Below are 25,410 nucleotides of genomic sequence, written 5' to 3' on the forward strand. Positions count from 1 at the left end.
AAATACCTGTTTTAGATGTATATATACGTAGTCACTATACATACACGGTCTCCACACCTTATCTCGTTCGCGTGTACACACGAATTATACTCGCGTCGCGAAACTCCTGTCCTGTGATCGAACCCACGTCGGCAGGAATCTCGATGCTCACGAGGCGTGCGGGTCACGAGGCGTGCGTATGTTCTCGCGTAAGATTACGAGTCATAATTGTGCCTAGCATCGTAATTATAAACTATTAACTCACTATCGTAACTGTGCGCTTTTACAGGCAGACTCGTATCAGATTCTTAACGTGGCTTGTAATATGAGACTAATTAGAAACAATCGTGTGATAGTAAAACAACTGCGATATTACAGTAATAAATCAAATGAAATAGCATTATCAAAAAGTAATTACAACGTAATGATCAGCATATAGATATATATCCTGAACTAATTAAAAAATAAAATAACGATAAATATTTAATTTGTTAAAAAAATAGCAACTGTGTATATCTATCCATATTATTAATGACGCGAAAAATCATATAATTTTCGTTATATTTTGTACGCTAGACTTAAACTACAGCTTGTTTAAAATCTTCAATCAATTATATAATTTAACAATTATCAAATTTTGTTATAGTTTAATTCAGTAATATAATAAGACAACAAAACCTCGCGATATCAAGCAAGTTTTAAACATGTTCTATTCAGGATTTCTTGCTATAATAGCAAGGCGATTAAGAAACTTCTACTTTGGATAATAAATCTACTCATTTATTTCAGTCAGTCCAGTACTTAAACTTCCTCACCTATACGAATAAAGATTTCAATGAAATCGGCAGTGGAGCAATTTAGAAAACTCGCGACATTCCCAACGAGTTTATATCGGCATAACGTATTATTTGCATTGTATTATAGTGAATTTGGTCACTCGTACTATACTGGATCAGTATACATTAACGGCTGTTTTATGTAAAATAAAATGTAGAGGCATAATATAATCAACTTTGACAATAAAATGATACATGTAAATTCTATTAAATGACATCAAAATAACGTTGCTAGATATTTAATTGTTTAAAATATTTATATTTATGCTTTTTACGTTTAATTTTGCTCATTTCACGTATAACAGCTTTTAGTATGCACTAATCTAATGTAATGCAAGTAACCAAAATAACTATTAAATAACTGTAGAATTGTCTTCAACTCCATATATGGAAATAATTTCTTAATATCTACCGATTATTTCCATTGCAATTATGAAAGCTTAAGATTCATCTCTTTTATTGTAATAGTTTTTGTAGTATCATAAAGGCTAAAGTTTCACATAAATCATCGTCAACTAACTGCGAATAATTATAAAATTTCTAATTTAATTTTTATTTAATTTATATACCTAATTTTTATCTGTTTAAACTAAACTTCTCTTGTCGCGTGTAATATGTTGTTACGTATTGATGTGCAAATTATTTGTTAACGAAATTAAATTTAATAAATAAAAATATTTGTGAGACTTTTGCGTTTAATATAATACCGTAGGGATCTGGTAATGGAATAGCGTGGTCGTCAATCACGGTTTACCCGAAATCACTTTCGTCCGAGTTGTTCTCACACGTCGCTCAAGCCTGAGGATAAACGCTCTTGCGAGTGTGAGACCCAATGATGGAGCGTTCTACAAAGCTCTCGAAGTTACCACAACTTCGGACTTTATAGCCGCGCCGCGCCGAATTAGCCTCGCTTCGTTTCACAGCGTGAGGTCAAGTAGAACACCGGAGGAGGTCTGGATATAGGGTCACGTAAACGTTAAGTGGCCGATTCTTCGTATTACGATAACACGATGAGCCGCCTCGTATAAGTTTTCAAAGATACCTGTCGACGTACGCGATCCCGAACGTGTTTCCTCTCTCTCCCGTACTTAACTCTCCTTGCACGAATATCTCTTCCGAATCCGAAACGACGGCCGCATCGTAAACACGGGCGGCTGAATTATACCACAATTGTTATTTACCTTGCACAATCTTGCGTTCCTTCGCGCAGAAACGCATACGTTTCAATTTTTTCAAATTTTATACGCTCAGACTCATGAGAACAACGAGGACTAACGTAGCATTTCGAATTGGCCTTTATATGCTCTGTTCAAAAAGATATGCAAACATCAAAACGCTTCTTAATATTTCCAATAATTAATTGACAAATTATTCGTTGGAATTAAATTTGACGGTAAGAGAAAAGTGCATTTTATGAGTTATTGATATTTTTACACCATTCTCGAATATCTGTTTTGAAAATGCAAGTAATATTAAATAAGTTTTCAATTATTTTTATGTCCACTTTAAAAAATATGAGTGTAGATTTAACACCATGGCCATATCTATATAATTCTCACTGTGTTGATGTTAATATTAACGCCAACATGGTGTGGATTTAAAACCTCTGATATTTATATTGACACCGTTATGGTGTGATATTAAAATCCATGGTATTAAATCTGCACCACGTTGATTAATATTTAACGCTAACACAGTGAGAATTATACATGATGTTAAATCCATAACCATACTTTTGAGAGTGTATAATATCTATAATGTTATTATATTTATTATTTATTAAATTGTTAAATTTGCTCGTTATTTTCATGTTATTTTTGGAATAATTCAATCAGTGTGGCACAAGAGCGTTCTCTAAAAGAAACCGAGTATATTAAAAATTGAAGTTATATTTTTAAAATGCATTACATTTGCTAAAATGCATTTACTTAGTTACGGCATCCAATCACCATTTTCATTAATTATAGTTTGTCATCATGTTTTTTTTATGAAATTTTCATTAAAAAATATAAATGTAAAAATGACATTGATCAATGGATTGGCCTTCCTAATTTCCGGACGCAAATCCGATTAAAAATATCTGATCAATCATGAAGATGAATATGCTTTGAGAAATACGAATATTTATTTTGAAGTAGTTATTTTTGGCACATTCGAAAGATTTGAAGGTTTTTAAAAACTTTAGCCGAAAATTGTAGAAAGCATGTATGTCATAACTAAGTATTGTAAATGTATTTTCTGTTTCTTTCAGAAAACTGCTAACTACACCCTTGTGTCACTAACCGTACATATTGCATAAAAATGTTTTATTTAAAAGATACGGTTAATAATAGTAACAATAACTCAGCAAATTGCATGTCAGTTTTCGGAGCAACAATCAAAATACAATAAAAAATACGAAAAGGCTTACGTGAATCCTCGTATTTCTCTAATATGTCTGTGAACACAAACGACTACCAATCTAATAAGTCACCTGTGTCGTACCAGGACTTCACGTTGGATTTTTACTTCCGACAATTCTGGACGGACCCACGACTCGCGTTCAAGCCGCGACCAGGCGTCGAGACGCTCAGCGTCGGTTCAGAATTCATCAAGAACATTTGGGTACCCGACACCTTCTTTGTCAACGAGAAGCAGTCGTACTTTCACATCGCTACCACCAGCAACGAGTTCATTCGCATACACCACTCGGGAAGCATCACGCGTAGCATACGGTGAGTACAGCATTAATTAAGTATAAATTTATATCCGTAGCTCTCACGGTTTTATATATATATATATATACACATACATATAACTTTTACGTAGTAATATTTTTTAAGCGTCAAATTCTTTTTTATAATGAATCCAAGTTTAAAAGTCATCTAAGCGAATCCTTTTTTTTATCATGACGACGCTTAATTTAGATGGTAATTAAAAAAGGAGAAAAAATATATGATATGCTACGTTGAATAAGCAATAAAAATTAAAAGATCTTTCTTTCTACATTGAGTCAGTTAAGTGAATTTAATCCTGAACTGTTACTTTCATCGTACGAGAGAAAACGTTTTGGTATTTTCCGCCGACTGTAAATCGAGCTTCTCATTGTCCTCTATCACCATAGAACATTCGTGGCACTTCTGGGACCAATTGTACTCGGCACGACAAATTTGTTCCCTGTAGCGGCCTCTACCCCTTCTTGTCTGACACAGCTCGTATCATTTCTCGTATCTATCTCCCTTTCGAGCACCCAGGAGTGTTCTGGTATTAACGCGCCGGCTATATTCAGGCGATCCATGCATACCTAACTTGCACTCCCTCGCGTAATATCGTTCCATTATATTACATCCTCGACTTCCGGATCGGAAGTACCGAATCGAGCCGCTCGCTGTCGGGAACGGAAGAAGAATATCGATGAAGCAACGAGCGCGCGCTCATTTGCGTGAATAATTCTTCCCTGCTTCTCTCAGAGCATAAGTCATCGATCACTGTCTGCATATACGAATCATGCGAATACGTACATCTGTATCGGTTCGTATAATACGTCTCATCGACAAGACAAGAATAATATTAACGGTACGTCGAATCGATACGGATTGGTTCTTACACGTTAATCCTGACGTGACTCGGGCGTAATGAGATCGACTACGAATTAATTCCTGCACATTGATTCAACGTTACTTGGGTGCAAATGGATTGGCTGCGAAATCCCTGCATTTGTATATCATGAAACATTTTATTGAGAAGCGATTGTTAACGGGTTTTGCTTGAATATGTTTCAGCTTAACGATTACAGCATCGTGTCCTATGAACTTGCAATATTTCCCGATGGACCGGCAATTGTGTCATATCGAGATCGAGAGCTGTAAGTACGCAACACGCGCGTATGTACATATATATATATATACTTATACATATTATATAGATGCATACAAACGAACGAAATATAATTTCACAGAATTCGACATTTTCGCCTATTTCTATTCGACATAGAGTAGAGCAGGGCTTTTTCGTCCATTTCTCGCGATAATGCTTATGTTTCTGAACAGCATATGCTAATTACTTAAAGATTGTGCTTGTACTCTCAAAGAGCAATCATGACTGTATAATGTAATTATAAGCACTGCAAAGAGATATTGTTTGCTATCATAAATTTTCGTATTACTTTAAAATTGAAACTGACGGAATAGCCCCGCTCTACCCTACTAACATACACATACTTTTGCGCATATTATAACAGAAGTCAGAAAGACTTTCCTATGCACTTCAACAATATATTACTTCTCAAAATGACAATCGACTCGCCGTATCTTTTTGACGTCAATCATCGAGTACGTGCACGTAACTTTAAAAGAGAAAAATTGTTGCCAAAAGTTTCTAACAAATACAGAGTCAATCAACATAAATGCAATTTACTAATATGTAAGATGTTATTATGATATTTCTTTCATTAAACTTATTATTATATTATAAAACATAGTAGCGCCATTTGATAGAAATAACAATTGAGATCTTTGAGAAATGACTATTAGTAATATCAATTGTATCTCTGAAAAAATCTGCAACGTCACGTTTACTCTAGCGTTGTGATTAGCCATATACCCGATTGGCCGTATCTGTTCTCGCTGAAGCAGGTTGTAAAACACGAACGATCAATTCCAGCACGTGAACCCGTGCATGTAACTCGAGGATAACGCCGAAAGCGATACGCAGAAAGTATCCTTATCGATAGCCGATTGTCGCTGATTCAATGCGATTCAATTGTACATCGCTTTGAACCCTTTTTTTCAGATAAAGCCATAGAAAGACGCTTCTACTGTGTATATTTGCGTCGAGCATTAAAAAAAAAGGAAACTTTCCCCCTTTATTACACGCTCACACAGAGAATACTGTCAACTTCCACAACCCGTCACTCTCCATTTTTCCTCCCTCCCTTCTTCCTCCCCCAACGGTATCTGCCTCCCCTCTCGCCTTTTTCCCGACATCAGGTTTTACTTCCTTCTTTCTTTTCTATCTTTCCCTCTCTATCTGTCTATCTGTCTGTCTGTCTGTCCGTCACTCGCCACTTCACACGCTCACTCACACGATCAGTCAGCCACACAAGTGAGAATCACTCCCATTCACCTCGTTCACTCACTCGCTCACTCACCCGCTCTCGCTCACACACTGGTTGGGTTTCTTTTTTTTATTCCATACACAGTGATTGTATGTATGTAACAACATGGACTTGCAGAATCGGACATTTATTGCAGCCTCTTCCTTTTCACTTTTCTCTCGCGCAAAACACGCGCGAAAGTCGATGAACGAAAAAAAAGTGAATGTACAATTTATGTAATCCAATAAATTCTTCCTTCTTCTTCTCTAAATCTACGAAATAAAAAGAGAGAGAATGATTATCTTTAAGATTAATAATGCACTCACAAATAGTCGGAACCAAAAAGTATATGTAATCTCATTTTCCTTTGTTTCACGCAGTTCGATTTAACAATAAAAGCCCGATTCTGTTACTGAGCACAGTGTGCGGTCAATAAGCACCTTAAGAAGGAGCTTCGATGGAGCCGCGCCGTTACAACGGCCTCTGTATCGATGCGCGCACTGTATACGCAACTGAGTCGTCGACGAGACACGTCTCGATCAATCGAGTCGCTCCGTTAGACTATAAGCATAGAAATCGTAGGTTGACCAGGAGCTATGATGCGCCGTGGGAGCATCCCAATGCGCGAAGACACATACGAGAAGATTATCACGTATATGTGTGTGAGTATGAGTGCGAGTGTGAATGCGAGTTTGTGCGCGCGTGTATGTATACGTCGAAGTGTGTGGTAGCGCTAACGTTTCACTGTCACGAGCTCGTGTTGATTGTCGTCACTACTGCAAATTGCACGGGGTGTTAATGTACAAAAAGGAAAGAGAATTTCAAACGTCCCTTTCAGAATTGTTTCGCCATTTATTCATACGCGTTTACATCGTGAAATAACTACCGTTATTCATTAATACTGTCATTAATAATTCGTGCACACGAGAACACGCGTACCGCGCAAATTACCTAAATAAGTCAACACAATACGGTCAGATTGAAATCAGCATTGTAGTGATAATTATATAATGAATAATTAGAAATATGCACAAACAACCACATATGAAAATAATCGCATTCATAACGTATTTTTGCAGAAATGCAAATGCAAGATTTGTAAGGGCAAAATTTTGAGATGCTGAAAGTGGTTAACGTTAATAATTGCATGCTTCTCATTTGAAATCTTCTGTAACTGTGCGCTTCGGTCATGCTAGGCATACGGAAACGTTCAACCACACTGATTTATACAGGATGATGGAAAAAGTTTGACTTCAACTCGCCCCCGCTGAAAGATCTATATTAAAACTCAGTCGGTCGTGGAATAGGGTCGAAGGGTCACTGGGAAGTCCGGCATACGAGATACCGCAGGGAGTCGACCAAGTTAGTCGATTAGTTTCGTTGAGTAGAAAGCTCGGATTTTCGCGGACGCCCTTTCGTCCTTAATTGATCGGACTGTTCAAATACAAGTTATTACGATCGTTATAAGTTGTCGTGATACATTCCCATCACGAATTACAGGAGAATGCTCGCACAAATCGTTAAACTTTCGAGATGATTCGTAAGATTTACAAGCTTTCATTAACTTTTACTTAAGTTCAACTGAATCTTTGTCGTTTTCTAATTGAAGTTTTCCACGAAGAAGTAAACAGGCAACTAAACCACAACTAAAGTTAATCAATGTCAATAGAATTGAAGATAAATATCGCTTTGTGCCGTAAACAATTAAGATTAATAATTTGATTTAATATTTCTGAGAGTTTTTAAGAGTAATTCACAGATACACATTCACTAATCTTAACACGTTATTCTTTGCTTAGAAACTATCAAGGAATGTAAGCTAATAATAATACGGTCGCAGTTCTCATGTGGTTCAACTTTATGATTGGCCCAAATTCTTGATTTCTATTTATAATCGTAAATTCGATTTGATAGACGTTTCTAAGTGCGAATTTTGCTTGAAACGTATCGCGGCCGATGAGATCTATAAAAAGAAAAGGCAGAAAGGTGCCGAATTTGTAGAACTCTGGAGAGTTTCTTGATTAGTTTCAGATAGAGAAGTGTCGGGTCACGAACATCGTTTCGCTCTTAACTTAGCCATTAAACGAGATATTATTACCTCTCATGGTATCGATTTTGTATCTCCACGATGTTGAACAAAGGTACTAGTTTGCGAGTATTTTTGCAATCGTCAATTTCTCACGGTCTTTCAACGTACGAGCGAAGTAGAATTACTCTCATCTTATCTTACTCTCATGTTTCACTAAATCCATTTCGTAAAATATACAGAATCGTGCGGTACCATAACCAAGGATGAGAGCAGACGTGCAATTTGCAGTAATCACAGATCATAGCAAACCGCATATCGTTACCGCATATGCTCGTCGACACGAAACGACTGCGACTTTCACGGTAAAAAGCAATGAAGATTCGAATTCTGCATTTCTCGTGAGATAGCTTCAACTATTAAAAAAAAAAGCGATATGCATCAAATCCAACTACCAATACGTTTACAGGACACGCTTTGTCACATCCTACGCAAAGACCGTATGCGAACGTATTTACGAGCATCCTCCGAAGGGTCTCCACTCTACCAAGCTACCCGCTGACCGTGAGTCGTCACGTCGGTCTTAGCTGAGCGCGTGATTTCTCGAAGGTCGCTCGGTCATTCGACAAATGAATACGAATAATGACCGTGTGCACGTACCTGCCATCGAATATCTAAATACACACGACGTGTCCTCTTTCTACACTCTGTCGCCTGTCAAAGAAAAATTTCTCGTGGATTACATACGTGCACACAGCAATAACAATCATTAAAAAACTATAATAATCATTTATCAAGGAGCTGCGTGAATTGAGCCAAGTTCTTTTATTTTATGGTTCGACAATAACAGAAACATTGAGTAAAACGTATGTAGTCCACGTACGACAAACACTCTATATAGAGAATGGAATCCGTTCCGTCTACGAGATCGACGGCGATTTCCTGCGGAAGGGACCTATGTTCAGGGAGAGAGATCACGCTGAACTAGATATACCACCGAAGCACACGCACGATTGTAAATATATACAAACGAGAGCTCTCGACGCGCAGTCGCCATAAATCGATCCCGAGATCAAAAACGCGACGAAAGTGCGCTGTTCAAACACTATCACTACTTTGCCACTCTCACCACTACCACTGACCACCACCGCCATCACTTAACTTATCACTATACTACCCTCCTCCCCCGAACCTGAAGGGCCTCCGACATATAGCACTGAGCCTCGTGTCCGGGGACGTAGTAAGGGCCGACGACGGCCAGCCCCGAAGGAGGCTAAATCCAGAAACGACGTGTCGACAATGGTCCGACCGAATTAAAACGCATTGTGCATCTAGCCCAGCGCATGTAAGAAAGAAAATACTGCAACATTACCCATGGCGTACCAGGCTGTGGTCACGTTATCGGTATGCCTATGAATTTGCTTGTAACCTGATTTTGATCTGCAATTTGTTCCGGTATACGTCCCTACTCCCCGACCCGCCCTCCGAGCAACTTTTGTACGTATAGTAGAGCAATAGATATTATCTAACATACATATATATAGTGCGGCAACGGCATGTGTCGGCATGATTATTTAATTTGGTCTATCTCAGAACAGGATAAAAAAATAAGTAAGTGATATATTTAAAGGTATATAGTTCGTGTTACTTTTCTTTTTCTTTTTCGTAATGACGATAATTATCTGATAAAAAAATTTTTTAAGAAATTTAACTTCTACATAAAAATATCATTCAAAGATTAAAAAAAGTTTTCGTCGGTAATGATTGCTTGACAGATAAATCGCACTTTTTCAGGAATTTCTACACTCTAGATTTATTTAGATTATTACATTACGTAAAAGTAAAAGAATCATCACAGGAACACAATTCCTTCTTGTTGTATATACACACTAAACGAGCCTGATTTATTGAATCCTAATTCAGACCTCGATAATATCATTCAGGAATAACGTTTGAATTTTAATGGGACCGTAAAGCCGGTATGGAAATGCGCATTTCTCGCAAAACACAGAACATGGAGAATAGAGCATGTAGCATGGAGCATGCAGCACAGCAGGTGAAATGCGCAGCGTAAAGCATGTATCACACATACATACATATATATATATATTTATGTAAATTTAAATATGTAAACCTAATCCTCTCGAGCTTGTATGCGTCACTGTAGCATGTCGAGCACAAAACTCTATTTTTTATTTCTGCTTTTTTTCTCCATATCTACTTATACACTCTCCACTTTTCGTCTTAAACCCTTAAACTTGCTGCCACTACCATAGTCCTCGGTATTTTGCTAATGTTGCCGCAGTCCTTCTCCCTGCAGTATTCAACAGCCACTATCACGACCCTCCTCTCGGTCTCTTCTGACCTTTTTTTTTTACCCCTCGTGATGCTTAATGTTGCCCCCAATCCAGGACCTCTTTACTAAAACTTTGTAAAATCAATTTTTATCTATGCTGCACTTAACTATGCGACGATCATCGGCAAAAATAATGAATGAATGAACGAACAAATGCACGTTATATTTTCGTAACTTTTTTTAGACGTGGTCATTATTGTTCGCGAATGCAATTTCTTGATAATGTAGTTTGTTTTTAAATTGTTTGCAAGTATAATGAATACTTGTAATAAGAAATGCAATTAAACGTGAAAAAAAGAAATTAAATATAAAATATATCTAAGACAATGTGTGTAAAACATGTCAGCTTCACTATTTTCTTATTAATGTAACAAGTATATAAATTTTTATGTTGAAAGCTGCGAATAAACAAAACTTGGTATTTCTAGAGTTTCGAATCGTTAGTATTGAACACGCCTGTTGCAAATCGTAATGTCATTACCGAAATCGTGATTTTGCGCGATGCCGCATGCAACTGTGTCCGCTGTGCAGAATCGCGGGGTACCGAACACGATAAAACGAGATGGTATTCAAAATCGGATTCCAAAAACAAAAGCAATTAATCTGGCACATTCGGAGGCGTACCGCTTAATCCATGTTTGGCCGATGCTCGCGCAATGTAGCCACCACCGCGACGGAATGCCACTTTGGTGCCTGGAATGCGGTGTAACGATCGTAATCACCTAAGATTCAGTTACGGAGGAATGTTTCTCGGTGCGGTATGTACGCGCTGGAGGCCTCGCGGAGGAATTAGAGAGAACAAATAAGCGCGAATTATGATCGATAATCACCAAAACTCGATCGCAGGATACTTTGGATTAGTAGAAATAAACGATAGATGAGTCGCTAAGATCGGCACGCTGCATTTATCTCACAGAGAATCTTTATCTCACAATGCAAAGAAGAATATCATTGATTGATATCAATCTCCGCGTGGCCTTGGACGTAATAATAGCAAATTCGGTTTTGAAAACATCATAGACGCTTCAGAAGGCATTATTTTATAATTAGAAAATCAATCAATAAAGATGAATCTCAATGTAAAAAATTTCAAACACTTTATATAAATAAAGTATCAAAAGCAAAACTCATAGAAGATAAAACTGTCTCTATATATACCTACACCATAAATCTAAACTTTATATAAGAAGAGATTCAGAATTCACAACAGCTCTTCTCTTTATGATATTAGTTTTATGGAAAAATTTTAGAGTATTCTTTTCAGACTTTTAAAATCACGGATGACTATGTTAAGATATTATTACAATGCCTATCTCGATGACGTTTATGATATGGCGGCACGAAGGGCATCCTAAATCGATTCCACGTGAAAAGAAATTTACGCGATGGAATTGAATCATGATGCAACAACGGGAACCGCTTTAGGTTGCTCGCGCAATAAGTTTGCTTCTAATTATTGTACTCCCCGAGGAACCCGCCCTTCCGTTCCAAACTGAACACTACCTCAGTGTTTAATTATTGTATGTTAGAGCGAAGATATTTGTGTTCTTGTTCTCCCGGCAGTTGGATACACAATGCGCGATATTCGGTACAAATGGAACTCCGGCCTACAGTCGGTCGGCATCTCGAACGAGGTGGAACTACCGCAGTTTCGCGTGCTCGGTCACAGGCAACGACAGACAACCATACACCTATCTACAGGTAGATATTCCCCTCTTATTCGTTCTTCCTTCTAAACTTGGTCCAGAAATGCGCGTGGTTAACATATGTATGTATATATATTGTGTAGGAATGTCGATTATATAATTATCATGATGAATCATAATGAACAACGCCATCAGAGCGAGATGGCAAAATTTTTTCGTTCTAAAAATATGTGAGAATATGCACTATATTCACACGGATGATTACATGTCCAACTCTGATCAAGGCATATGTATATATACAAATGTATATATAAAATGCAACGAGAACTGGACAAGTCATGTGTGAGCATATATACATATATAATATAAATCCTGTTTTTACCCGCATCGATATGCACCGATCACTGTGTTGTCTTTTCGCGAATACATTTAATCGTATAAGAACGAGCTTGCTCAGCGGGACAGCGTAGTCCTACAGTCATTCATTTCGACCGATCGACTGATCGACTCATTGGTTTTTATTTATATTACGAAAGACGCAGACGATACTTGAGTCATGCGTACCCATAGTTCCTAAAAAAAATTTGGTTTCCCCCCCTCTTCATTATAGATGTGTGTATGTGTGTGTATGTGTGGACGTTGTACTATTTTTATTTTTACTACCATTGTATATCAATACTGACCTACAGAAGATGAAACATTTTGCTCTACTAGAGCTTTAAATTTAGATTTCCTTTCAATGCGTGAATAATGGATTTTCCATAGCTTTATAACATACGTAGTGTTGAGCATATAAATTGCTTCAGGAATAGTATTACGTCCACCTTTGACCTAATATCCACCATCCACAACCATCACCATCAAAACAATAATCGACACAACGGACTCGTAAATACGAATAATACGCGCCTTCCACTTCTCGATCGTAACCAACAATCGAGAAGATCGTCCATTACGATCTCTCATTACACGCCAAATATTCCGCCCACATACTCCTTTAAAGTCAGTTTAATTTGGGCTCTCGATAGCTCTCTTCGCAAGGGTATCCCTCATAGAGAAAGACAGAGAGTAAGATAAACTGAGAGAGACAGATAGATAGAAAGAAAGAAAAGAACGAAAATTGTGAACAGAGAGAAAGGGGAAAAAGTGAAAGAGAGCGGACTCGTAAGGTTTGATGGGGGTGCGAGGTAAGTGGAGGCCCCCTCGGAGCTGAAATGCGTTTGAGGGCTTCCGCGAAGGTACGTACCAACCGCGGGGGGTCTCTCTATTTTTTCAGTCGGATACACGATGAGGGACATCCGGTACAAGTGGAACGAGGGCCCGAACAGCGTCGGGGTCAGCAACGAGGTCTCCCTGCCTCAGTTCAAGGTCCTCGGTCATCGTCAACGTGCCATGGAGATTAGTCTTACCACCGGTAACGTATAAACACAACCCCACCCCCCACCACCAACAAATAATTGTTCAACCCTCGCTTTTAACGGCATGGGTAAGGTGGAGAGACACGTGAGCGCTATCCGATGTCCGCAGGCGCAATTGTCGCTCGTAAGAAAAACCGTCGTAATCCTGTGTACCTTACTTTACGTAAAGCCGTCGATCGATCGATCGATCTCTCTCTTTCTCGCGATCTCGCGCGTCATACAGTCCCGTCGAATAGCGGAGCTGGCTGGCGTTATACGGATCGTCGGTTTAAACCTTTTTCGTGTTCGGCAGCGGTAAGTTTCCTCGAAAAATCATCGCTCTATTTCTCTACTTGATTTGACTGAAACTTTGGGCGAGCGAAGTCTTCATTCTGCCATCATGGTGCTCCAACGTCAATCTCTGAGTCAGTTTCTCATAACACGAGCAAGTTTAAGATTGTATGATCAACGATGTACTAATATATACTCCAGCTGAGGACGATTTTAGCATTTGCGATTTTTCTCAAACATTAAGCCTTTCATTCTTCGCTACTATTCTCTAATTACATCGCAGGCAATGACTAAATAATGTATGATATCATCCTAATAACAAAACCAATATCTTTCTCGATCCTAGATATATCTTTTCGCGATAATGGCGCACAAAAAATAAATTGTCGCCAATTTGTTAAAACGGAAGAAAGCCATTATGGGGTGCAAATTGCAACAAGGACAACTCGATTTTCCATTCTAATCGATTCCTCATTTTTCTTCTTATGTAACTACATCTCAAATCGATCGATCGCCGATCGATCTTTCGATCGGCGCACAATACACGCCGCCAATATACCTCACTGTAACGTGCATGCATGCATATCTACACTGACAGACGTACATAACACGAGCACGAAGAGTCGCGCAACAACGATGCGAATTTCACTTAACATCCAGCCAGCTCTGGTACGCTGTATTTCCGGTCGGTGCAAAGAATAGAGAGAACTGTTCGTGAACAATGAAACCGCTTTTCCTGGTAAAATCCAATGACGGAACGGGAAATCGAGCAAGAAGAACGGAGATCGAAGGTAGAAGAGCACAACGAACGAATAAGAAGCGGGAGAGACAGAAAAAAGAGAGAGGGAGAAAAAGAGAAAGAGAGAGATATATATACAAGGAAAGAGAAAGCGAGAAAGAGAGAGATAAACGAACAGTGAGGAGGAAGGACAGTGAGCACGGGAGATAAAGAGACATTAAATAGCGCCTCTCCGTCTCCCTGTCCTGACCTTCGATCTTTTAATCGTAGGGAATTACTCGCGGCTGGCCTGCGAGATCCAGTTCGTACGGTCGATGGGCTACTACCTGATCCAGATCTACATACCCTCAGGGCTGATTGTCATAATATCGTGGGTGAGCTTTTGGCTAAACCGAAACGCGACCCCCGCTCGGGTGGCCCTCGGAGTAACCACTGTGCTCACTATGACGACCCTAATGTCCTCGACGAACGCGGCGCTACCAAAGATCTCCTACGTCAAGTCCATCGACGTCTATCTGGGCACCTGCTTCGTCATGGTCTTTGCCTCGTTGCTCGGTGAGTGCGATCGTGTACTCTTCCGTGCCTTTACGTCGCTGCCATTAAGCTTTCCATCCTGCGTCCTCTCATATACTCCGTATAGCTCGGAGCCGTGCCGTTCCAGTAGCGAGCTCGTAGAGTATCGTAGACGGATACTTGTGCAGGGCTCACGTGACAAATGCAAGGGACCCATTTTCCTCGAAATCGTTACTTGTCGTCGATGACGTAGATGTTTGTCGGTCCGAACCTTCGTTCCGCGATGGAACGGTGTCTCGGAAATTGTTTTCATGAAGCAATCGCGAAACACACAGAGGCAGGTCAATGCGAATAAGAGAATCCCGCGGCTTTGTTCGATTCGTTACACGGCTTGACACACACATTGTTGCGTTTTCACAACTGCGATTGCGAGTACCTCATTACATACGACATCAAGGTACTTCGCCATCGCGGTGCATCGGGGTTTCCAGGGAAATGGCTTTCTTCCATCTGCACGTGAGCTCTACACAAGTACCGGGAGCGCAAGCATGAGTGAGATTCTCGACGGATGGAAGTGGGCCCCGTGAACCGGGCTTCCCGCCCGGATCTTACAGTGGCAGACGTGTCATGGCATTGTATGGTTACGTGTTTTCATTCCCGTGGATTCTTATTCTTCGCAGAGTACGCCACGGTGGGCTACATGGCGAAGAGGATTCAGATGCGGAAGAATCGGTTCCAAAAAATAGCCGAGAGCATGAAGGCGGCGAGCGAAAATCCAGGACCGCCGCGCGTGCCCGGCGATCATGGCGATCATGCGCCTAAGCAAACTGTGAGTAGCGACGGCCAACATTGTCGTCGTTCCCGAATTTTTTTCTTCCATGCAGAATGTCGTTTTGTCACTGTGTATGACCAGGAGATCCAGACGTACTAGTGCTCCCCTGGACGATTTTACACGCTTTCTTTCAGCGAGTAGACGATCGGCTCTGTCAAGATATCCAGATGTCCCGATCATGGCACGATTACAGATTTATGCATAATCGTAGCACTTATTTCTCACATAACTGTTTAGCTCCCGAGAGCTGTGTAATGATATAAACATACACATACAACAATTATCATCTGTTTCGCCTTCATCAACGATGAAGGATATCTTAAATAAAAATTAATCTTAAATATTAAATGATGAAATATTAAACAAAGATTATAATATTGAATCATGTAGTAACCGCCATTAAAAACTAAATTTAATAAATGACGGTAAACGAATCTTTAATGGACAGCAATAAACAAATATTCGGGCTCATCAAGCTCTTTTTCCTCATCACAAGGGCAGGCTCAACAGGACGAAGCCGAGCATTATTCTTGATCCGACTCAGCACGTACCATCGCGCAATATAAATATATGCACACTCTATCCCTTCCTTCTTTAAAAAAAAAAAAAAAAACCCGGCAGGCTCAACACACGAAAGGTCAAAAGCTAAAAGGTTCTGCAAAATGAATTTCCCATTCGGCCGCGCAACGCGCCGGACAACGTGCTTCATGCCAACACGGACACGACGCACTATAAATTTTCTTTTAATCTTGGGTATTGTAGACCCCTCTTCCCCTTCCTCTCTTCTGAAAACAGAAAATATTAAAAGACCGGAAAAGAAAGAGAACAATGTAGAATAACGGAAAGAAGTGAGTAAACGAGCGACAGAGATGAACGGAACGGACGGTCATAAAATGTCGGGTAAGAGGATGAGACGTTTTAATTAATTATTATTACAAAGTTAATTATTCATGTTATCCAGCGATAAATGCCTATAATGACGCGCGCGTCTTTTTTACATGAGTCTTTCAATTACGTACTTGATAATTACGTTCCGTTTCTTTCGAGACTTTTATACTTAAGAGTTACTTTTTTCGAAATACTAAAATTGAATCTAATATCTTTGGTGATTATGTTAACGTTATTCTTTCAAATGAATATTAATGGTAAAATTTAATCAATAATGAAAATAACGTAACGATTAAAAATATTTGACAATCTTACGACTTTTTGCAACATTTTACATCAAATAAATATAAATCTTCTATAATGACGGAATGACCAATGATTGTGGACCAGCAACTAATAATAATAATAACAACAACAATAATAATAATTCTCCCGCATCTCATCCCGACAATACCTATATCAACTAGCATCACATACTACACCAGCTTTTAATTAAATTTTCACCAACCCGTTTTGCTTGAGCACGAGCAATCGCACCGCGCGTTTCTACGAACCGCGGTACTTTTACGAGAGACTTTTCCTATTTCGCACTTAAACGTTTGTCGAATAAACTAACAGACGCGAGTCGCAACAGCGACATAAAAGTAGGTGAGTCTCTCGAATACCAATCGTTCCGATGACTACGTAAAATCGGACGTCACCGCGTTGAACAAATAAAATATACACTGCCCAGTCCTCGGTGTCGCATGCCAATCTGACAAACGGGGTAAACCTCGGGTGAGGGACACCCCACGGCAAACTGCCGTGTCTCTTGTAAGTGGTCCCATGTTGTCCAGGAGGTGCGGTTCAAGGTGCACGACCCAAAGGCACACAGCAAAGGTGGGACGCTCGAGAACACCATAAATGGTCGCGCCGATGAGGAATCGGCGGGCGCGCCGCAACATATTATTCATCCTAGCAAGGACATCACCAAGCTCTACGGTATGAGTAGACCATGTACGCACATTTATAACACTATTTTACCCCCCGCCTGGCAAGCTATCAAACAATATTCGGTTCTTAGCTTGGCAGGCTGTCTATTTCAACGAGCTTCTGAACGGGGCATAATAAACGTTACTGTACGGTTTAACCGTCAGCGAGCTCGGAAGGCCACTGGCGTGGTGTCATCGCCGTGAGTAAAGGGCCTGACAAGGCTGTCAATTGTGCAATATGGATATCGAGTACTTTGAACTTCGTCAAGACTATGCAATATTCATGGCCGATGATACCACGCGCCTGCGCCCAGCCGTTGTATCATATATACATATATTTCTCTACGCTTCAAACACCGTCCGAAAACGCTTGTCACTGATCATCTCATAAAAAGCTTTTTGCATTTTAAGAAACATCTGTACAATTTATTTTCAAGCATTACGATGCACTTATTAGACGCTTTTTCTACCCCTTGGGGTAAACGGCACCGCGCGAACTCGGAAGCTCACTGAAATATGCAATTCTCTTCCCTCCTTAATCTTGCGCGTCGCAACTATTCTAAGTCACTTTAACGTTTCTTAAATAGGCATAACGCCGTCGGACATCGACAAATACTCCCGCATCGTATTCCCAGTATGTTTCGTTTGCTTCAATCTGATGTACTGGATCATTTACCTCCACATCAGCGACGTGGTCGCGGATGACCTCGTGTTGCTCGAGGAGGCCAAGTAAACGACGACGTCGCAGTGCTCCGAATCGAGAAGGAAGAAGGGCAAAAGAGTGCACAGAAACGAGCATTCTTATGGAACGAGGACCGTTTCGCAAAGGAGGAAGCGAAAATGGTTCGAGGAAGATAAATCGAGACGCGCTCGGTGACTACTTCGGGACGGGAGTAGTAAAAGCGAGTAGAGAGTAAAAGCGACCGACATCCGAGACAGCCGTACTAGCTCGCAGACCAGAGAGGTGCTTTCAAAATATGCGCTTAGGTCCATCTCGAGAGCGCGGTAACCACTTCTCTACTGGAAGTAGTAGCGAACAAATACGGGCAGCCGCGCGGTTGCCTAGGCGCGGAGTAGGACTACTTCGCGATCACCGGCAGGTAGAAACGGATAAACGACTCATCGCTCCGGCATGGCTTACCAAACGCCCGCTCCCACTACTTGCGCGGCGTCGTGGCTACCGCAATTTCTACCGGGCAACATGCTCTCGTTCGTCAATCAGCGATCGGGCACGCGTAAGCCTCGGCTATCGTCGTTGTCCACGAGGCGTCTTCGTTAAAGACTCAATATGTATACATAAAAAAAAATATATATATAGGTCGCGCGATACATAGAAATATATATATATATATCGCGACGCAAACGGAAACGGCAAGCAGGAGCTCAATCGCGAAGGCGAATCCACGAGCATACATACCATAAAACATTGCCAGTGTGCGTGCGTGCGTGTGTGTGTGTGTGTGTGTGTGTGTGTGTGTGCGTGCGTGTGTGTGTGTGTGTGTGTGTGTGTGTGCGCGTGACTAGGTATTTCTAGTTCTTAAACGGAGAAAATACCTTCGATATAAACACTTGTCAATTTAGCCACCATTACATAGTAACGTTAACTAACGCTAAGAACAACACCGAGACTCGTCGGTTTGAAGCGACGATTCAATCGAGAGCAGCTTGAGGACGGAAAAATATAGGATTATCGACGTTCGTCGAGGTCGAGGATGAATCGTCGCTCTGACGCCGTCAGCAGCGTTCGCGCGCAAAGGAAACGTAGCGGAAATCACATGGTGGCATGTGTGCGCGTGCATGCGAGTGAACGAGAGAGAGAGAGAAAGAGAGAGAGAGAGAGAGGGAACGAATGAACGCGAGCATTGAGTATGAGTGAAAGCGCGCGCGTGAAACGAAGAAACGGCGGGAAAATTCATATTCCGAACGAAGATAAACAATGTACTATCGGAGACTGGTGCGACTTATTATCTAAGTAAGTACAGTAAGTATATGTATATTAACATATATACGCGCGCGCGTACGCGGCCACGTTAGGTACGCGCGTGCATGCATATTAGACACGTGCGTACGCAGAACGCGTACAGACGATCGATGAGCATTCTACGCGAGGTCCCACAAAGACACCAGCAATGGAACGGAAGGGGAATAACACGACGCAGGACGCCCACGACGAAAGCAACTCGGATTTCACAGTGGCGGCTTCACTTCAGCATCCGCATTTATTTGGATTACGGCCAAGTAAGAGCCAAGTCTCTTTTTCATTTCGTAGGACTTTTTTACGATTTTTCACGACGCGACTTTTGTATTTCTGTATGTATGACTCGTGTCGTCGCTGCGGTGAAATCGGCGTGACTATCGTCACTCGTCCCAGGGCGTCCCTGTTACGCGTGTACGTGCGTGTGTACATGGCTCAATCGGGAGTACTCTTAGCTCGTACTACGTAGTCGCGACTGTTTACGTAGGGAAACTCCCGGAACATATGATGATTATATATCGGACGTAAAAATACTCCAATTGAGTCGAGAGAATCGAGAGGGACAACGGACCAAGGCAGAATGCAACTCGGTACTCGCGTTTGGTATCTACTTTCACTTAAAGATTCTCGCTAAAAAATAATTAATATATAAAATATACGTATCACGAATATGGACATGCCTTTCATTATAATTAAAAATCAACGGACGGAAAACAGATGTGATAAAAATTAATTTATACAACCGCGTGCATAATTATTATTTTATTATTCCAAACTCTACTCAAAACTCTCTTTATTCGCGTATATTAAATTACCTTGTCCATGTGTCCAATAGTAAACCAACGCAGCCGCTAAATTTTATTGACTTACGTCGTTACTAATCCCATCCTTTTTAGCATTTATGCAAAACAAGAAAGACAGTGAAATACAATCACTTTTATTTGCGGGAGTTGCTTTTAATTCCGAGCGTACAACGGTCTTCTTGTTTCAACATATTTCGTTGCCCAATGTTTTGTCAATTTAATTAACGTTAATTGCATGGTGTTCTACTTTCTTTTCTTGTACTCGCTGCCCGTACTTTCTGAAATCCTGTTCGCCATTACAGACCATCGATCACAAGAAGTTTTCAAAACCTACACTCGGAACTTTCTTCTTTGCGCCTTTCATGTATAAGCTGCCTAGTAGCCAAGAGTACTTTCTTTTAAATATAGCTAATTCTTCTTTAGTAAAAATTAGATTGGATGCTATCTTTTGCTTTTGTAATATTTTCACGATTTATATATTTCAATAATTAAATTTCAGCTTAAAACTTTAGACCTGACTTAAAATTAATTAAAAAATAAAGTTCCATCATCTATACATTTCAAACATTTAATAAAACTTGCCAATCTTCGCGTTGACAATATAAAAACAATTGAGCGACATTCTTTTTAGTTGGACTTCTGATGTTTATAAGTTAGAAAAAACGCGAAAAACTTCTGAAACATTCTATGTACATATATACATAGCAAGCTCTCTTTTTGCTTCTCTCTTGCCCCTCGGACGTAGCGGCTGACTGCAAGCTGGGCCGTGGAAGCTTGCCATTCAGGATATCGACCAGCTGACACGCCCAACCCACCCTCTGACTCTTTCTCATCCCTCCTACACCACCGCTCTTACTCTTCCTCTCCCCATTCTCGTCCTCCATTCTACTTCGCAATCGCCAAATAGTCCATTTACCAGACGCTGCTATCAGTCGTGCATTTAATAAGGAGATCCTTGCCTTGGTACTTCGCGAGAATTCTTTATGAGAATAGGTAATCCGTAATAGTCCAGGATTCTGCCTTGGGACACTATTCACCTCAGATATTTGAGAGAAACGAAGGAGGGATGATCACATTCGAGCGTCACGTTTTACCAATGTGAAAATGCTGAATCGTGCGACTTTTATTAGATAACATCGGTCACCTAATTGACTCGTCATCGAAAAGTGAATTACGAATTCTCATGGACAATTATATACGCGACAATTACATAAATTTTAACATTTATTAAGACACACCGTATTTAAATTCATTCCGTTGGCAATCTTCTTTCACTGAATAATAAAAATATCTAAATTTTATACAAAAATCGAAAGGGAAAAATATAAAAGTATCGTCTCTACTTCTTCAAGCCACTAACTCGTCGAAGCCGTATAAAATTGAAAGCACTGATTTATATCAATAATTTTTTTAATACACTCAATTAAATAAAATATTCTCTAAATAATATAAAAAAATGTCAACAGAATGGTTTGTAAGATATTCAGAAAATATCTAACATTTTAATAAATTTCTTAGAAACGTTAATAACGCTTACAAGGGAAGTTTCACAACTATCCGGAACCGATTTGATTTTCCATGAAATATGTTGTTAAACACGAAAATCTAAGAGACACGTATTTTTTATACGTGCGCTAACTCATGTTAAGGGATGAAACACCCCTTTAAAAAAAAAGGTATTTCTATTTCGAACCGAATACCGTCGGAAATATAAAAGATGGAAAAAATTTTTTAAACAAAAGTTGTACGGTTTCAAGAATACGTCAATGTTGTGAAGAGAAAGAAAAATTTTTTTTAATTTTTTTGTTAACATACGAATAATTCTAAGACCGTGAATACGGAGTGACTTTCAAAATTCTCAAGTCTATCTATGTCAATTTTATATTCCCATAGAGTGGATCGTACTTTAGGATTACAATTTGAGACCGGTATAATTTCGATCGCGTTTCCGTTGTCGCAAATAAACAATAGTGGTGATTTTCCAGTGTTCATGACATCGAAATTTCAAGCCAGCGAAATTTCAAGCCAGCGAAGTTATACCGGTTCGATTAATCGCTGCACGTACTTTTACTCTTTCGCAATGACGATTGCACGCGCTCTAGCTTTCTCGATTTTTTCAGACACTGGCGCAATTACACAGCACCCGATAGACTTTACATCTCGCGTTTTCGCGAGATTTAGCCGCAATAATTCACGGACACACTCAACCGTGACGTAACGTTCGCGCGTTATTTCGGCGACTTATTTCGCTTTCGCATTTTCCGCGCCGAACACTTAAGCAACTGGTTCTCAATCGCGGTCACGCGATAATGCAAATAATGGCGACGCGAGTTTATCGTGCGCGAGAAGGCGCAAATCGCGTGCCCAGCCCTCGTTCGTTTCTTTCTTCGACTGCGTTCGTACATAATATATAAGTATCGATACATTTCTCCACGTCCGCCCCAACCGGAAGCGTTGTGTGCAATTTATATAACTGTACATCCGTTATCTACTTGGAGTCTCTATAATAACGGGAGAGGGAGGGAAGAGAGAGGATCTAACTCGTTTTATCGTTGTGATATATTCTATGGTAGCTATATGCATTTATTCGCGCGTATATGATGACATATACGCGTGCCTATTGTTTATGCTGAATCTTTAAGCTGACAATGAGTGGACAAACGGCGGGAATTGGCGTGCCCACGGTCAAAGAAAAACTCTTCCTTAGATAGACATACAGTTAGGTGTAAAGTAAAGCAAATAATTAAATAACGTAATAATTAATTAACTCTACGGATAATGAAATAATTAACGTAATAAAACGCGTTGCACACATCTCGTGATACAACATGTAAGCTTCGAAATCGCGAATGGTATTCCTTTCGAATGCGCGATGTTAAACCAATTCATCAATCATTAGCGTAATGATGATCGATGATGAACGATGTTGTTACAATTCAGAATGATCGATTACGCATTAATTTCTCGAAAATATATAACTAGAGTCCGACCGAAACTTTTGCCGAAACTGAATCGAAACTCGGCTTCATATCAATTTCAACCGAAACCGAAACCAAAATTAAAAAATAAGAAATTATCCTATAAAGGCCATATGTATAGACATGCCCATATATTATATACTTTTTCTTCATAAATATAATAATTTATGAAAACAATATCTAATTAAATTTCGGCCGAAATCGAAAACCGAAATTTCGATCATGTCAATTTTAGCCAAAGAATATAAGTACTTCTTCATAAACATCATAATTTAATTATTCAAACAATGATTACACATATTAAAATTAATATTTATAAAGAAGAGCTATATGGTTTCAGTCGAAACTGACACGTTGTTTTCAGTTTCGGTAAAAGTTTCGGTCGGACTCTTATATATATAACGCGCATCCACATATTGCAATCGTTTAGGTGCATTCTTTATTCATTTAACTCGTTTATTCACGCTATCGAGAATATTTTGTTATAATTGTATTTGTATAAGACATTCGTAACGCTCAAATGAATTTCTAACGTATACTTGATTTAAATAAGTATTCGAAGTTAGGGAACTTTGTTGATACAATGTTGAAGATTTAGTAGCAGAAAACTCGTAACCAAGCGCATTCATCTACGATAATTCAATCGCTCAACGCGATTCCTTGTGCCGAATATTTAAAAAAAAGCACGTGCATTGTAAGCGCAAATCGACATACGCACGTTATACTGGACACGCCAATTCCCCGCAGACGTCACAATCGACCATTATTATTATTAGTCTCTCACTGAAATTTTTATTACCTTTATTATTATCTTTATTAACGTTAACATTATAAATGACCGTTTAAAGATTATGACGTTCTTTATCCTCTGGCAGGATGATTACTTACGTTATCGGCGGGCACTTATATATCGCGTATATATAATATTACCAAATAGATGAAATCGTTATAAAAACAAAGAGCACCGGTGCGCAGGTATCTCGAGATTTAATGAAAAGAGAGAAATACAGAGAAAAATACACAGAACTATTAATATTATATAAATCGATCACATTTTGTAAATACGAGTTTTATACAGAGCATTGTATTCGTTAAACAAAGAGAGTACCTATTGCGAAGTAATATATATACATATTATATATATTATACATACATATATATATACATATTATATATATATACGCAAATGTAGTGCACACGAAAATGTGACTGTTCGCACGTATTTAGGTAAATCACTTTTAAAGTATAGGAAAAAGAGAAAACCAAAGTAGACTGGAAGAACGTCGGGGGTCGAAAAGTTAATGCGTACGTTCATTCGTTCATTCGTTCGTTCGTTCGTTCGTTCGTTCGTCCGTACGTTCATTCGCAGTAAATGTAGGTCGTAAAAATCGACAGTTCGAAATTGATTACTTGCTGACCATCTGCGTAATGTCAGATTCGGAGTATCCTTCCGCGATCGCCGAATGGCTGACGAAGACGACCAGAAGAGTCGATCTATATATACATATATAATATATATATATAAAAACTTTTACATTTATCATTATGCGTAGATAAGGACGACGACGTGAGAAAATATTACGTGGTCAAGCTTCGTATCAATCCATCCACGTATTAAGCATTCGCAATCATTACTCGTCCGCGGACATAAACGTAAAAATTGCTCAAAACATGGTTGTTAAATCATCAGCAGATGTACAGAAATCATGAGTAATTTATTTGAGTTTTATAGAAACATCCGTCGGCAAGAGTCTAATACTATACGTATTATATCTATATCTACATGTATATGCGAATGCGTAGGAATGTCTGAGGAGTCTTTCGCAAACCAAAATAGTATACCTCATTTTTACCTCAGCTAGCATTATCTCATTTCATGACGAAATGATCATAGTTACGAGAAATTATCGGCAAAACGAACGCTCACGTCGTTCGATCTTTGCCGCGAACGAGGAACTCTTCTGGACGGCACGCAACACGACCGAATCGCCACCGGGGCATGTACTTTGACAAGACCACGACAGTTTAAGCCGCGTTGTAAACGAAAACTGCCAACTTCATATTGCAATATACGTTTTAGTCAATCGTGGCGATGCAAAAAATGAC

General features: G+C 39.5%; 2 protein-coding genes across 7 annotated transcripts in view; one reads left to right on the top strand and one right to left on the bottom strand.

The window, feature by feature from the left end:
* Rdl (Resistant to dieldrin) overlaps positions 1-19,036 on the top strand; it is a 75,339-nt gene extending 56,303 nt beyond the window's left edge. For 2 of the 6 annotated variants that reach the window (XM_018461441.1, XM_018461445.1), the window contains 7 exons: positions 3,303-3,529; positions 4,577-4,659; positions 13,194-13,331; positions 14,615-14,899; positions 15,538-15,686; positions 17,414-17,573; positions 18,136-19,036. In XM_018461441.1, the coding sequence (XP_018316943.1) occupies positions 3,303-3,529; positions 4,577-4,659; positions 13,194-13,331; positions 14,615-14,899; positions 15,538-15,686; positions 17,414-17,573; positions 18,136-18,281 (1,188 nt within the window). In that variant the 3' untranslated portion in view covers positions 18,282-19,036. Of the gene's footprint in view, positions 1-3,302; positions 3,530-4,576; positions 4,660-11,834; positions 11,973-13,193; positions 13,332-14,614; positions 14,900-15,537; positions 15,687-17,413; positions 17,574-18,135 lie in introns of all 6 variants that reach the window. The other 4 variants (XM_018461447.1, XM_018461443.1, XM_018461442.1 and 1 more) reach the window with 4 other exon arrangements.
* Positions 1-25,410, bottom strand: part of LOC108731234 (neuropeptide Y receptor) — a 59,527-nt gene that overhangs the window by 4,116 nt on the left and 30,001 nt on the right. The gene's annotated exons all lie outside the window — the stretch shown is intronic.

Source organism: Mycetomoellerius zeteki, unplaced genomic scaffold (assembly GCF_001594055.1).
Source record: "Mycetomoellerius zeteki isolate Tzet28-1 unplaced genomic scaffold, Tzet1.0 scaffold122, whole genome shotgun sequence".
Taxonomy (NCBI): Eukaryota; Metazoa; Arthropoda; class Insecta; order Hymenoptera; family Formicidae; genus Mycetomoellerius; species Mycetomoellerius zeteki.